The sequence below is a fragment of the Myotis yumanensis genome, unplaced genomic scaffold (assembly GCF_028538775.1).
Source record: "Myotis yumanensis isolate MYYU_CA2020_CCGP unplaced genomic scaffold, mMyoYum1.0.hap1 SCAF_16, whole genome shotgun sequence".
NCBI classification, from domain to species: Eukaryota; Metazoa; Chordata; class Mammalia; order Chiroptera; family Vespertilionidae; genus Myotis; species Myotis yumanensis.
In genome coordinates, this window is record NW_027223767.1 from 37,217,041 (window position 1) to 37,232,478 (window position 15,438).

The following is a 15,438-nucleotide window of genomic DNA, read 5'->3' on the forward strand; positions in this document are numbered from 1 at the left end:
CGTCCTGGAAAGGCTGTGGTAGAGCTGCAGCTTACCTTCTGAGGCGCTGCCATTTGGAAGTCCAGGCCACTGTGCTGCTCTTGCAAGATCTTTGCCTGAACATTTCTCTCCCTTCTGAGTTAATTACCCAGTCCCTCCTCCAAAGGGAATTATCAGCCTGAAGTAGGCAAGCCGTTCATGAAGTGGGAAGCCCTGGGCTGCAGAAGTCTCTGCATAAATTTAAGGTTCCTCTAATAAAGAGTTGTTTATCTTTAAGTAAAGAAATGCAGCTTCATAAACTGGGCGAGATTCTTGAGCTTCTGTATTACAGTGGAAAGAGCACCAGAAATTGAGATTTAAATCATGGAGTTGTGTGATTTTTGTTAATGTTAGAATAATTTTTCTTTGCATTGGAAGCAGGGGCTTCTGTCTGTGTTCGGGAGGATTGGAAACTGTGTGTTCATTCTCACATGGTAAGAGCTCAACAAATAGGAGTGATGGAGACCAGGTTCAGGGCCAGTGTGCTGTGGGGCAGAAATTCCTTGCCATGTGCCTTATTGGGGCTGTCAGGACACATTGCAGAAGTCTTGGATGACTTTTTTAGTCTTGACCTTGTACCTTTAGTAACTTTTTTCTACCCACACCCCCCACACACACACTTGTGCTGTATTTGAGCTCTTCCGATGTTTGTCTGTGAGTTGACCTGATAGAACCAGGAGTTTTTACTTGTTGACTAACTGGCTACTCTGGCTACTCTATAGTATGAATACTTTCCTCTCATTTGTGTTTTCAGTCATGAATTATGGGACTAAGAAACAGCCTTTTTTTTTTTTTTTTTTTCTTAATATATTTTATTGATTTTTTACAGAGAGGAAGGGAGAGGGATAGAGAGTTAGAAACATCGATGAGAGAGAAACATTGATCAGCTGCCTCCTGCACATTCCCTACTGGGGATGTGCCCGCAACCAAGGTACATGCCCTTGACCGGAATCGAACCCGGGACCTTTCAGTCCGCAGGCCGACACTCTATCCACTGAGCCAAACCGGTTACGGCAGAAACAGCCTCTTAATACAGGTGTTTAAGGCGTCAGCAATTCAGGAGGGAGAAGGTAGAAAAGACAGGGAATCCTCAAAATACCCACTTTTGGGGGAGGTTTGGGAAATAAACTTTAGATTGACTCCTTTTTGAGAAAGTAGCTGAGAAGGGTATCTAGCATGCCAGAGCTCTCCAGTGGCCCCTGCTGCTCTTGGGGGCAGGCGGGGGACAGCTCCTGGATCTTGGAAAAGACTGGTTGGTGAGCTGTGCTAGGCCGTGGCTTTCTCCAGCCTCAGTCCAGCTCGTGAACCGGCTGGGCCCACTCCTATGCTGTCCCGCCTTCAAGACCACCCGTGTCCCTTCGCTAAAATCCCTCCTGTGTTGGATGCTAGTTTGTCATACTTGTGTTATTTCAGTTGATATTTAAGTAGTCTTTAGAACATCCCTTTCCTGGTATTCTGAGCAAGTCCCTGTTATTTTTACCTCTTGTAATGCCATTTCATAGAAATTACTTTAGAGGACCGGTCAGTAGTGATTCTCGTCCTCGGGTTGAGCCACAGTGACTGGAATATAAGGAGAAAGTGTGAGGTCTACTTGGAACCTATGTGAGAGTTAGTTTTAGATTTTTTTGTTTGCTTGTGATAAATCTGATGTTTTGTCTGGATTAGGAGTTACCCTCGTAGATACAATAAGGATCTGGAGGTCAGTTAGGTGTCCACTTGATGTCCTTTTATTTTATTTGTAACAATTAATACTCTCTTCTGGGATTAAGGCTTCCATACCCTTCAAGTCTGACCTTGGATTCATCCAGATTTCCCAGTGGGCTCAGGAAGTGGTCTGCGGAGCCAGGGCAGTCAGTCCACTCAAGAAACGGTGCACCAGGAAGGCAGGCCAGGATCCCACTTTGGCTCTTTGAGGACCGTCCCAATGCCCTACCTGCTCCCTGAGCTCACAACCCAGGGCCTCCAGCTTGGGCCAGGGCACGTGAGGATGCAGAGGTCCGCACTCGAGTCCACCGTGGTTGCAGGTGTCGTTTCTGCAGTTGGGCTCGTCCAGCCCCTACCTTGTCAGGTTAGCCTGGCCAGAGTCTGGGGCTGCCTCTTCTGCTGGGCCACTGGCTACGACACTCTGCTCTCCGTGGGCCGCTATGCACCCCTCCACGGTCCTTAGGATGATCTGGAGCCTCCGGTCCAGGGCGAGGAGGTGGGGCTCTGTGAGGATGGGGCTGAGCTGGTCCTCCAGCAGTGACTCCCGCATCACGTCACTGAGCCTGTAGTCAGCTTGGGCCAGCAGCTGCAGGTGCAAGAGTGTTTTCTTTTTTATCCTGGAAGGACACAGTCGTAGGAAACATAAGCGTAAAGAAAAGAACTCATCCTGGACTGACTTTCCCCACAAAAAAACTGTTGTACTTGTTGATATTCTGAGCCTCTCCCCCGATATCTTTTCAAGCACATTTAAGTGAAAATCAGGTAAAAAGGGAGTGAATAAAAGATGACCCAATATTTCGCAGCCCTTTCCCAATTGCCTTTTGGTCAAAGGCCTGCTGAGCTGTTTATACTATAATAATTGTAATGCGATGCTGGACCGTACACATCTGACGTTGCTAAGAGAATCAGAAGCGATTTAAAGCTGCGAGAGGTTTCTAGTCATGAAATGGTGAAGTTGGGCATCTCAGGAGCTCTAGGTACTGCCGGCCTCCAAGTTGTTTCTTGGCAACTTTACTTGGTGTGAGATTCTTGAATCCGAGGGGTGAAAATGGGGTAGGTGGAACTGACCTTTAGAATTCTGATTTCTTTTCATGTGGAAATCTGACTTGGACTCAGATGCAGCCTGATTGTCCAACTTTTGTCATAAACTGCTACTGCTTGCCCTATTCAGGAAGGGAGGCAGGGAGGGGAGCACATCTAAACCTATAAAGAAAATTCCGGCTTCCTTCTGCGTTTTTCAGCTGGAAAGGAATGAGATGGTTTTGCTAGGTGTGAGTCCCATAGTTCTAATGAGCTCTAACTGCAGCTGAGCGGCTGGACACTTCACAAGCCTAACTGAGACCAGGACCAGATGCTCCAGAGAAACGGTGGCCAGGCGAAGGTCATGCTTCCTTTCCATCTGACAGCATTTTACTCAGATGGTGGTCAAGTAGTAATATTTATGAGCTTCTATGAATGCTAGGCGAAGCAGAGGTCTGATTACTCATATCAAAGACAGGCTCTGCCAAAGTGGGCTGAATATTAAAGTTAGTGAGTGAAAGGTTGAAAAAAAAAGGTCCTAATTCATCCCATGCTGAAAGATGAAAGCTTTGGAGATATCGGTAATTCCTCTCATTCCACCCACCCACGTCCAGACCAATGGAAACAGGAAGATCCTCAGAACGCGGTTGCGAGCAGGATAAAGTGCCGCAGTGGTGCCCTTGAACTGAAAGCTCACCTGCAGCACTGGGAGAGAGGCGAGAGGATGGAGATTTCGTCATGGGAGTGTCGCCCAAACCTAGGAGGAGAACCAGCATTTCGTGAGTGGCAAGCAGACCTCCCTCACGGTTTTTTCTCTCTCCTCTGCCTCAGCCTTTCTTTTGAAAGCACAGCTTAGGGTAAAGTGCCAGGGCTCATGCAGCTGCCCCTCCAGCCCCTGTCCTCAATCAGCTCACAAAGCCTTTGTCCAGGTGTCCAAAAATATTAAACCTAAGCATTCATCCATCTATTCACCAACTACTGAGGGCCAGACACCGAGCATGAGCCACGTGCTCTGCCTCCGGGAGTGAGCCCTCGAGTAAAACCCTATGCAAAGCTCCCATTTGTTTCGCTAGCGCTCTCAGGGTAGAGGAGAAGCAAGGCGACTGCAGAGCCCCTCAGCAGCTGCAAGGGCTGCGGCTGGGCGGGAGGAATGGGTGACACTTACCCTCTGGCATTGTCCAGGTGAATAAGGAACCCATCATCCCCAAATTTGGTGAACATCTCATAATGGTGACGGTCCATATTTCCTTTAAAGGAGAGAGGCATTGGAGCGAGGGACCATAGGCTGAGGATTCGGAGGGCAGTTCAGACAAGAGCCTGAATCCAGGGCCACAGCTTTCATTTCCCCCCAGTGATTAGGGACGTTGCCGAGGGAGAAGGAAACTAAACAAGCCAACATACCCTAGTGTGCACTTTGCAAATCTAAGGCTTTCACTGTTTTTCTGCAAGCCCTTGGGCCTGGGACTCGAATACTCTGCACCCATGTTGGCTTTCCTTCCTCACCTGAGCTCCTCAACGGAGGCCCATTGGGAAAGCAGACACAGGCTGACTTCCCCAAGGGTGTGAGTGAGCTGGGCGGGTGCTGTAGGCCTTCAGGTCTGTGTGTGTGTGTACTGGCCGCCTTCATAACAACTCTTCCTAACCATTCCAGGTGGGAGACCCAGGCCTGCCCCCTGCTACCTGTTCAGTGTGCACCCTCCTCCTTTCCTCCCTGGTTTCGCCTCCCTTGGTCAAAGGGGTCAGTGACTTCAAACCTGAGGCCCGCTTGGGCCTGGCTTGTAGGCTGATAACCCTGCCTTTGGAGTGGCACCCCCTTTGAGGAGGGGAACATTCTAACTTCTGAGGCCCTGAGCGGTGTGGGGTTATTCAGGCTTCGTGGTCCAGGCTATAACTGGTGCCCAAGGTCGGGGACAATCCCAGACCAGCAGCAGAGCCCTGTGCCAGGAGCCCCGGGGCGGGGCGGGGGAGGTACCTACCGATCAGGAAGTCGAAGATGGCCATGTCGATAACATTGAGCAACCGGTCGCTGCTGTTGTATGGGTAGATCTGCTTCACTGTGTCGCAGTACAGAGGATTGACCTCCCACCTGAGGGGGAGAACCAGTCCTGGGGCTGGAAAAGCCAAGATGGCAAGGTGTTGGGGGCCCTCCTCACACCTCCCCACCCCTCAAACCCCTGCCTCCCTAATCCTGTATGCACACTTGGTAGCTGGGTACATTCGGGCGGGCGCTAAGCAAAGACATGGGAGGCGCAGATTCCACGTGGTGACAAGGTTCTGGGTCCTTTTAGGACGTGTCTCCTGAGCATGTGCTGTGCTGGGCGCCGTACTGATGGCTAGGGCACCGGGCAGCAGGGGAACGCCTGGCTCCACGCCCTCCCTGCTGCTTCTGCAGCTCCTCTCAGACATTCCTCAGCCCCTGTTCATTCAGTCCACTAATATGAACTGAGTGCCTACTATGTGCTAGGGCCTGTGCTGAGCCCCAGGGATACACGATGGGTCCTTGGCTTCACGGGCTTACGCAGGCAGACCAGGCGTCTCTCATGCGGGCTCCTCATGTGCTTCTCTGTGTACAGCGGGTGTTGCACTGTGTTTTCAGAATCTGGCTATTTCTATAACCTCCCACCTCGACAGCGGAGCTTCTTGAGGGGAAGCCTGTGTCTTTCATTCCCGTATCCCCTAGCGCCTAAAGTTGGGTAGACAGTAGTCTCTTTATAACTGAATAAATGAACTAAGGGGAGAGAATGGACTCGGGCCAGCTGGTCCCAGGATCTATATGAGGTGAGACAAAGGAAGGCTGAGGGAGCCTTTAGGGGTCCAAAAGCCAGGCTAGCCGTAAGTCCTTCCTGTAGGACTGTGGTCACTCTCAGGGGCTAATGTGCATGGCTAGGGGCCCAACTCACTCCTCTTTTCCGGCCAGCGAGTAGGAGCGGATCCAGGGGTTGGGCACAGACAGCCTGGGGGCCAGGTTGAGGGACGGCAGGAACGCAGAGAGAGAGCCCTCTAGCAGGTGGGGGTTGCCACAGACGGCGTACTCGGTCTTGCACATGTATGGACACTTGGCGAAGAAGCACATGTTACTGGCTGGAGGATGGGGAGAGAGGAGGAGTAAGAGAAGTGTTAGGGAGGCAGACCATCTTCCTGTCCCCAGAGATCCATGGGAGGAAAGGGAACCCCTGAACTCATAGCTGGGGGAAAGGGGGCAGGAGGAAATACTGCCTTTTCCAGACGGTGGATGCTAGTAAACCATGCATCCTGTCCACAGGAGTAGAGTATTCTTTGTCTGGATAACTCCTGATTCCAGGGAGGCTGCACTGTAGGTGGGTGCCCGCCCAGACTAGTTAGCATCTCAGGTATGAATTTCCCACCCCCAGTTCCTCTTGTGAAGCTCGGGCAGACCAAGGTGGGAGTGTGGAATGGCGGCATACACCCATCCCAGTAATGGCCATGGCTACTGGCTGGACAGGCCACTGCTGAACGTACTGGTGGCCACGCTGGCCTACCGTGTCCTTAGAAGATGGTTTTGGCCAGGACTCTACCTGGAGAGACGAAGAAAACGCTCTGCAGGATTTCATTCTTGGTGACCTCTAGGATTTCCTTGGTGACATTGACTAGCCTCCCCACTGTTGGTGGCACCCTTCGGAAGTCCAGGATCCTGAAAGAGGGGGAGTCAGATGGTCGCCCGTTAGAAGTGGACTGGCATTCCCGACCACACCCAGCCGCGGGGGTCTCTGCAGTGCTGAGCTGACGGTGCCCAGGGCAACCCTACTTCAGAAGGGGTGGGAGAAGGGGCGGAAGAGGGACCCTCATTCCATCAAGTCTCCTGGGCTAACCCTCCCCGATCCAAGCTGTGTTCTAGGTCAGAGCTCCTATGTCCACATGCTTATGAGTCGCCTGGGATCTTGTCCCTGTGCAGGCTCTGATTCAGTGGTCCAAGCTGAGATTCTGAATTTCTGAAAAGCTCCCGGTGCATGAGTCACAGGGACTGGGCAAATAGGAGCCGGGAGTTCAGGAACTTGTTTTCACCTCTTAAAATCACTACCTCAGGCTGCCTGGATAAATGGGGGTGGTGTATTCTCATTTTCAGATCTGGAAACTAGAGCAAAGGGCAACGTCACGCCCCAGATGGCAGCGTGACCGCCTGGCAGGGTTAGTTTTCTAAGTAGTTATTTCTGTTATCTGCACCATCTTTGTGTTTTTCAACCCAGAGGGCTGGGTGGGACGTGCTGGGTCCAAAGGCATCATGGAAGGAAGACATTCCAGGGAGGTCCCCCTCTTGAGCTTGGCCCCTGCCATCAATGCCAGCTCCGCAGGGCCAGACCCTACCTGTCCAGGTGGAAAGCTGCAATCTCGGCATTGTGTCTCTGGAAGTCAATGAAGTAGAAGAAGTCAGCAGGCGTCTCTTCCTCTCGCTGCTGTCTGAAAAGAAGGGAGGAATCATGCCCTGGACGCAGACTGCAGCGGGAGCCAGCGGGGAGCCGGAGACAGCTGATAAGCATGACCACAGGGAACGGAAAAAGGCCTTTTGCTTTTCGTGTACACATAGGCATAGGGATTGCCTTGGCGCGGTCCTCAGGTTCTCTGGGCCCTGGGGTCCCCGGGGAGCCCCGGAACCATCCCATTGGACTCTGAGGGTGGGACTCGGGCACCAGGATGTTTCAAGCTCCCCAAGAGATTCCCAGGAGCCGGTCTATTGCAAATCCCTCCTTCAAGGGTGCTTTTGTCAAAGCGGTGCAGGGACTAGAACTAAGATTCTGTAGTCAATGCTGCTTCCACGAGGCCCTGCCCCAGGCTCATCTACTGAGCCATTCACTCCATGGGCCTCTCAATTGACTGGACATTTGGAACCTAAATCCCTCTACTGGGGTTCCCTCCTGGGGCCACTGTCTCCTGTGCATGTCACCTCCGGGGGGACATAAACTTCAGGAGTCCCAGCCTATGGGCTGTAGACCCCGGGGGCCAGGATCTATAGGTACACCAAGCTCTGTAGACTGGATACGTAGTTTCTCACCCACATTCTGCAAAATCATAAAGGCAGGTATTTGCCTTGTAAATGAAGTGAAATGGATTTAAGAATATACTGACTTCACAGTAGCCTTTTTCATGGCCTAGTTTTTCAGTCAAAAGTATTGTGTGGAGTTCTATAACCGTTTTGAGAGTCCTAGCCCTGGAAACAAGTGGGTATGAATGACAGTGGTAGAGTGTTAACAATCCAGCTGCCCGGGTTTGAATCCTGGCTCCACTTTCTGCAGCTGGGAGGTTGGGGCGAGCTGGCTTCTCCAAGCCTCAGTGTTGTCATCTGTAAAGTGGGCACTTGAACAGTTCCTGGCTCATAAGGTTATTGATGACCCAAAGACAATCATGAAATGTGTGTAGCACAGATGCTAGCAATGACCTGATAAGGTCTAGCTCTTTTTTAAAGTATCACCAAAAACAGTTCAGTGCGTGGGCAGATTGCCCAAAGGACAGTCTACAGATGACTGGCTTGAAGACCTTAGGCCACTTTTACTAATTTTGGGTCAACACCCTGCAGAGCTGCCAAGGCTGGGTATGGAGGTGAGGAAGGCATCACTTACCTCATGGGTTTGAACATGGCCTTCCCAAAGTCTGAGAACCTCAGAACCAGCTTGAGGTGGACCCCACTGGGCTTCACAACTGTGAGGGGACAAGGGTGAGTTAACCATGCTTCTGGGACAAAGCTCGGGGCTGGGACCTTTGTTCATTCAATAAACCCAACTGATTTCTTCTCTAAGGACCAGAATTTGCTTTGTAAAGCCTGCAGGGTACATTCCATCGCATCAGGCCATGGAGAGGGTGCCAGCAGCTCAAGACAATACCTTCTCTGCTGTTATGGGAAAAGGGCAAACAATATAGGTTTCCCCAACAGACACAGCAGACCTCAAAGAACGTTTCCCTAAGAACTGCCACTGACTCTGCTCCATTGGCACCTTGTAGATTCTGATGATGCCATCTGCTAACCTACATTAGTGGACTAGTTTACGTATCTTCCATGTCAAGACCAAACGGGGCTGAGACAGGGCTGGGTAGCAAGGCACCTGAGATGTGCTCACACGACCCTGCCAGTGAGAGCTCCCTCCTCATGTGTCCAGTCCTGGGCATGGCCCTCACCCCACTTTGTCCCCACCCTGCGTGAGCCCTGGTAGGGTCTGGACGCTGTCTATGCTCTATAATATGGCAAATGGCAGGTGTTAAAGGGAAGTCCTGGGCCCCACAAACCTCTGTCTTTCAAACCTTTAACACGTCACGACACATGGAAATGTCTGACGTGTGTTCGGCATATTGAGGTAAATGGATGAGGCTGCTCCTGGCCGGTGACTGCTCTGGGGCTTCGGTGTCCAGGCCTGGCCTGGCCACTCTGAGGGCTGTGCAGGGTCCAGGTACATCTATACCCAATTCATGACCCCCTGGGAGGGGCCTGTGCTGCATCTCACTCACGCCTCTCTCTCTGATCCTATTCATCGGTGAGGGGGTCTCAACCTCGGCTGCACTAAAATGCTGATGCCCGGGCCTCGTCCTATACCACTGAATGGCCACCTGGGGTCAAGGCTGGGCCTCTGCCTGTGTGGAGCTCCCAGGGGACTCTAATAAGTTCCTGGGGTTGAGGACCACTGTCCTGCACAATTGCCTCTTAAATCTGAAAGGCACTCCAATCCCAATGAAGCTGGTCCCCGGATCACGCACTGACCAGCAGAGACCTACACACCAGCCTCTCTTAAAGGGCTTTTCCGTCATGTGGGTAGGCGGGGAGAAATGCTGGCTTCTCAAGGCCTAGGCAGAGTCCTGCCCCTTCGAGTCCCAACCAGGACCCCACAGAGGGGTCCCAGGTTCACACGGCTGTGACGTGGAGGGTGGCAGGGCCAGTTCACTTACTCTGGGTGCAGTCACACGCCCCAAGCAAGGCTTTCTCGTCCTGACTGTAATCTGTGGAGGAGAAGGGCAGGAAGAACGTTCAGCCATGTGTAGGGGCGCCAACACGGCCCTGGACTCACTCACTAAAGGGGACGCTGAGGCAGCCAGGGGCATCGCCCGGAGCCCCAGTTGGCTGTAGTCGCGCCCTGCTCCACCCAGCCCCATGCTCGCTGGCCCTTCCATAGGCAGGCCTAGCGCCTGTCTGGGAAACCGGTGCTGGTTTTGTCTCTGCTAGCCACCCACTCTGTCACAAAGACACATCGTGCCTGGCCACACAGACCTGAGACAGCAGGCCTGTCAGAACCCCCGCTCCAGCCCTGGTCCCTGGCCGAGTTGTGCATCCTCTCTGAGTCTCAGTTCTCCCATCAGCAAAATGGCAGTGAGGGGTCCACGCCATAAGGTCACTGATAAGAGAGGGTTGCCGGGCGGAAAGGGAGCAAACGCTAAAGGGGAGCCATCACGTTTCTTAAAGTGGATGGAACGCCTCCTCATGCCTCCCCTGTGGGTTGTGAGGAGGGTGTGTGTGTGTGTGTGTGTGTGTGTGTGGTTTTCTGCCCATCAGGAGTCAGAGACAACCCTTTGCTTTCCACCCCAGAGCCTGGCTGGTTTACCAGCCTCTGGGGACACTCAGTCCCTGCCTGATCCTGGGCCTCACCAGCACTGATGGTGGGAAAGTGCCTCATGTCGCGGAGCAGTTTGCTGACGACAGGACTGGACCGGGAGTACAGCCCGTGGCGGTTGATTCCCAGGTGGAACTGGAGCCAGCTGGCCTCGAGTCGGAGCTGCACTGGGGGGTCCAGAGAAGTGAGGTTCAGCTGCTCTCTGTATATCTTGTGTCGTCTGAAAGAGCAGGAGAGTTGGTTTTATTTAAATAGGAGACGCAAGAATGCAAAGACCCGCTGAAATATTTGTTCAACAGGAGTATTAAGCACCTACCATGGGGGGCGGGGGGAGGGGTCAGCCACACAGTCCTTCCTTGCCCTCAGCTTACAGTCTAGTGAGCAAAGCAGGCAAGCAAGTCACACAATACCATGCATAACACACAAACACCTAACAAACTGTGACAAAGTTTGTGAAGGAAACTGGCAGATGGTTAAAAGTGAAATCAGGGACCTCAGAGAGCCTGGGATCTCAGGAAGCGGTCCTGAGCCTCTCCGTGCACGTTCCCATTAACAAGTCTGTAAAATATTTCCCAATATTTTCTGACCTAAGGAGTCAGGGAGACGGGGGAGAGAAGGTAACTGGTGGGAATGAGAAGACTAGAGGGTGAGGGCCCTCACGTAGAGCCAGAAGCTGAGTTAGATTAATTACTACGTCGCACAGGAAAGAAGAACTAATGGTCCATCTACTGTTTGTCCTGCCAGGATAAAAAGAACAAAGTGAAAAGCAAGGCCACTGCCATTGAGAGGCGTGGAGTCTAGTCTGGGGGACAAGTTGTATGTCTAGGATATGATCAGAGCAACATATAAGGCAGTCGTTTGGACGAACACGCCTTCACAGTTTTGAGGAAGGAAAGATGATTGGGTGGAAGGCAGTCAGAAGAAGATTACGGAGGAAGATTACGGTGGGATTCGGCGGGATTCAGTGGGTGGTGGGGTTAGGATGGAAGAGGAGCTGTGGAGGTGCTCTTGGATTAGGGACCATCTGAGCACTAGGGGGGCAGGCAAGGACAGGCGTATCTGGGGGTTAGAGAGGAAGCTGAGTCAATCAATGGTTGAGTAAAAGATGGAAGCCTTCTGGTTGGGAAGAAGGCACATTAGCACAATGTCACCTGGCTGGGTCAAGCTGATTACAGGTCAGGGTTGGGGTGTTCCTACACATGCGTTTTCTCCAACTCCGATGCCACACCCCCAGGTCTGTGATGGAGCGACTGGCAAATCAAACAGGGCCGATATTCTTAGAGTGTTCAATTTTCTTATTGGTGAAAAGTTTTTCAAATTACCTCTATATTAAATGTAGACGTGTTATGCAGGAGAACGCAATATCCACATCATTTTTAAGATAAAACCCCAATTCTCAAAGAAAAGTTCACTTGGTCACCCCAGACTGTATCTCAGAGAATCCAGACCCTCGGGAGCAGAGGGCGTTTTGATTCTGCACTGCCCCCTAGTGGAAGTGTTGGGGGAGTGCTGAGTACCAACTTGGGTCACTGAGTTCAGGTCCAACATACAACTGAGCTGACAATCACCTCATCTCCCACCCCCCCACCCCACCCCCATGTGAATAAATTAACCGCATGACTGTCCTTTGTGGGGTTTCCTGTCCGGGGTGGAAGTCAGCTGCCTTGAGGAAGATGCACACGTTTACAAGGTATTCACATCCGTGGTGAATGACACCTGGTAGCTTTTGGTCCTGGCTTTCTCTCAGTACCTGCTCCAGGTCCCCTGGCAGCCTCTCGGCATTTCTACTTTTGGGGACTTTCACCTCATATCAAACATATTAAAATCCACCCCACAATCAATTTTTTTTGCTAACATTTTTGCATGTTTCCTTTTATTATTGTGAATTCTGTACCGAATAAAGTATCTAGTAACATAAAGGTGAGTCAACATTGAGTCGTGGTTTTGTAAACATTTGGTTCTATATTCATTCATTTTGATTTCGGAGTTTTCATTTTTGAGCCAACACCTCTTCTTTGCTCAGGTCTCGGAGCATTTTAAAAGCTGAGATTTCTCTCCCAAGAGAGCGAGGCCTCTGCAGCCTTCCAGCTCGGGGTGGGGGAGGTTGGGGTAACTGATATACTTGTTTAAAGTGACACTTAAACTGCTTCAGACCAGGGCTTTATGAAAGTCCAGGGAAAGGGCAAGTGGCTGACTAGGTCAGTAGGCCTCCTGCCAGATTTAAAAAACAACAACACTATATTAACATTTATTTTTATTTGAAAAAATAGTCGGGCCAGGCTCTAGTTCCCAAGGCTACTGGGAGGCCACGACTCTGGGACTGCTGAACTCCCTGGGGAGTCTGATGGGAAGACTGCGAAGTCCTGAGCTACGTCAGTCACCCTGGACCAGAGCCGCAGAGACAGTCATAATGGGGAGGCGGGGCGGGAGGGCAGGAGCTTCCTCAAGTGGAGCTGACAGCCGCGGGGTTCCAGCTACGACATCCAAAACCAAATGCGGTGAATTGGGGGCCACTTCCAGATGGGGACACGTTGCTCTGCAAGCATTCATGTTTTCTGGTGGCTGGGCACCCATGGCTCTCTGGTGTGCTCCTCTGCCCTTCCCAGAGCAACCCAGGAGACGGGGGAGGGAAAGGGGGCATCATAGCGTCCTTCCCACTGCTGCTGTGTCTCCCACCTGCACTGGTTTGGGGAGACTGTGTCCCCTCCCGCTCTACACGGCCCACACACGGGGGGGTTGTGGGAGGACGGAGCCCGGCCATCTCATCTGTCCCCTGGGTTCCAATCAAGACCCTGGAATTTGTTCCCCGTGTCCGCAACTATTAGGGAATTTTTTCATAAACAAAACCACTTCCTAGACCAGTGATGGCGAACCTTTTGAGCTCGGCATGTCAGCATTTTGAAAAACCCTAACTTAACTCTGGTGCCGTGTCACATATAGAAATTTTTTGATATTTGCAACCATAGTAAAACAAAGATTTATATTTTTGATATTTATTTTATATATTTAAATGCCACTTAACAAAGAAAAATCAACCAAAAAAATGAGTTCGCGTGTCACCTCTGACACTCGTGTCATAGGTTCACCATCACTGTCCTAGACCCACGTGAGTCGACGTGATAGATGCCTTTCTCAATAATCGTCATTGTCACTCGGTGCCTGCTTAAACCCTTGCTTCAGTTCCAGACTAGATGAGACTTCCTAGTTAGTATGCTCATTTCCGGGGTAACCCTACTATTGTTCCTAGGATGTTTCTAAGTCTTCAGTCCATGTGACATGACAGCCGTCTCCACCTACAGAACTCCTACAAGGGCCATCTCAAATGCGCCACCTGCAGCATGAACATCTTATCGACTCTCCCAAATAAAGAATAAACAGCACAAAAGCAAAGCACGAGGCCTATTTCGGGTGACAGCAACGACAGTGGCAAAGTCCCGCCCCTGCTGACATGAGGCGAGCAGACACGACTAAGCACTGTGAAGTTCAGCAAGAGCTCACGGGGGGGGGGGGGGGGGGGGGATGGTAGAAAAGGACACAGGCTTAGTGTCACAAAGGCCTGGTCCTGCCTCTCACCAGCAACATGACCTTGAGGATCGGGCCGGTGCCATTGCCATACACACAGCATCTCATGCGAGCCCACACCACCCTACGAGAGACCTATTCTTATTCCCAATTTGCAGACGAGAAGACTGAGGACAGGGCATGGCCTTCAAAAGGTGGCCTTGGTTTACCTGTTGTGGGAAATGGGGATGCTGACAGCTGTCTCGCTGCATCGTAGGAATTAAGTGTGGTAACGTCCAACCACAGAGTAGGCCCCCAAGCACGGTTGCTCTCTTTATTATTGTTGTGAGTGTTTATGAAGACCGGAGACCAGGTGGAGGACAGGTTTTACCCGGTTGTAGTGGGTAACCAGAAGCAGCCGGCTTTGCAAGCCGGAGCAAACCCCCGGAGCATCCCCTAAGCAAGGGCACGACGTGTGTGTCATGCGGCTGCATTAGACACCGCCACTGTCATGCCTTGGCACGTCTGCGAAGTGCAGGATCACCCAGGCAACCTGGTTGCTGCTGTAGCTTGTCTGCGGTCTCTCCATGTGCAAACTAAGCAGGAACCAAGTGATCGAGGCTTTAGAGCAGCAGTTCTCAACCTTCCTAATGCCGCGACCCTTTAATACAGTTCCTCATGTTGTGGTGACCCCCCAACCATAAAATTATTTTCGTTGCTACTTCATAACTGTAATTTTGCTACTGTTATGAATCGTCATGTAAATATCTGATATGCAGGATGTATTTTCATTGTTACAAATTGAACATAATTAAAGCATAGTGATTAATCACAAAAACAATATGTAATTATATACATGTTTTCCGATGGTCTTAGGTGACCCCTGTGAAAGGGTCGTTTGACCCCCAAAGGGGTCGCGACCCACAGGTTGAGAACCGCTGCTTTAGAGAGAAGCACTGTTTTCCATCCTTTGTATGTTCAGGCAGGTCTGGCCTTGGGACACAGGAGGGGGCGTCTCCCGGCATGGGGGGAGGGGGCAGTGCTGGGAAGCCTGGGAGCTGGGCACCTCAGCTGCTCCTGCTAAGTGGGGACCTGGATCATCTTCCGGGGACGTGGGGAGCTGAGAGCATGTGGAGGGGGACAATCGGTGCCCCAGTCCTTCTGGGGTCTACAAGTAAGCCTGGAAGGGTGGGGGGGGGGGGGCAGCTGCGACTCAGGGGGCTCAGGGAGGATGGGGCCCCATGCTCCAGGTCACGGGAACTCATAAGGTGGGTCCGAAAGCACTCTCATAAAGAAATTGTAAAAAGCATCATGGAATTTCCCCGGGGCTGGGCTTTCGGATGAACTCTGTGCATCTGTCCGTTTCAATACTCTTTCCCTTGACGTTCGTCTCAGAAAGAACATTCCCCAGAGTTGTTCTTGGCATGATGGTGATGAGTTTGGAAAAATCCTCCTTCGTAATGTTTTACTTCTCCTGTGACCAAGAAGGACCCAGGTTCAGTGGGGCCTGGCGCTTAGACAATTTGGGGAACCATTTTTAAGAAAAAAGAGAACAAAACTATGAATACAAAATTAGGCAGGAGCGTGACTATTTATGCAGAATGAGAAAAGATGTCAACAAATCACTGGTGCCCTGAAGACTCAGGGC

At 51.5% G+C, this 15,438-nt stretch overlaps 1 protein-coding gene across 2 annotated transcripts in view; it reads right to left on the reverse strand.

Annotated features, from left to right (window-relative positions):
* Positions 1-329: 329 nt before the first annotated feature.
* The window catches only part of FAM20A (FAM20A golgi associated secretory pathway pseudokinase), a 32,603-nt gene continuing 17,494 nt past the window's right edge, over positions 330-15,438 (reverse strand). The window contains exons 2-11 of one of the 2 annotated variants that reach the window (XM_070393951.1): positions 10,325-10,509; positions 9,631-9,681; positions 8,316-8,394; positions 7,066-7,158; positions 6,279-6,394; positions 5,643-5,823; positions 4,719-4,828; positions 3,908-3,989; positions 3,440-3,499; positions 330-2,339 (exon numbers count right to left, since the gene is read on the reverse strand). In XM_070393951.1, coding sequence (XP_070250052.1) covers positions 2,075-2,339; positions 3,440-3,499; positions 3,908-3,989; positions 4,719-4,828; positions 5,643-5,823; positions 6,279-6,394; positions 7,066-7,158; positions 8,316-8,394; positions 9,631-9,681; positions 10,325-10,509 — 1,222 coding nt within the window. In that variant the 3' untranslated portion in view covers positions 330-2,074. The remainder of the gene's footprint in view (positions 2,340-3,439; positions 3,500-3,907; positions 3,990-4,718; positions 4,829-5,642; positions 5,824-6,278; positions 6,395-7,065; positions 7,159-8,315; positions 8,395-9,630; positions 9,682-10,324; positions 10,510-15,438) is intronic. The other variant, XM_070393952.1, reaches the window with a different exon arrangement.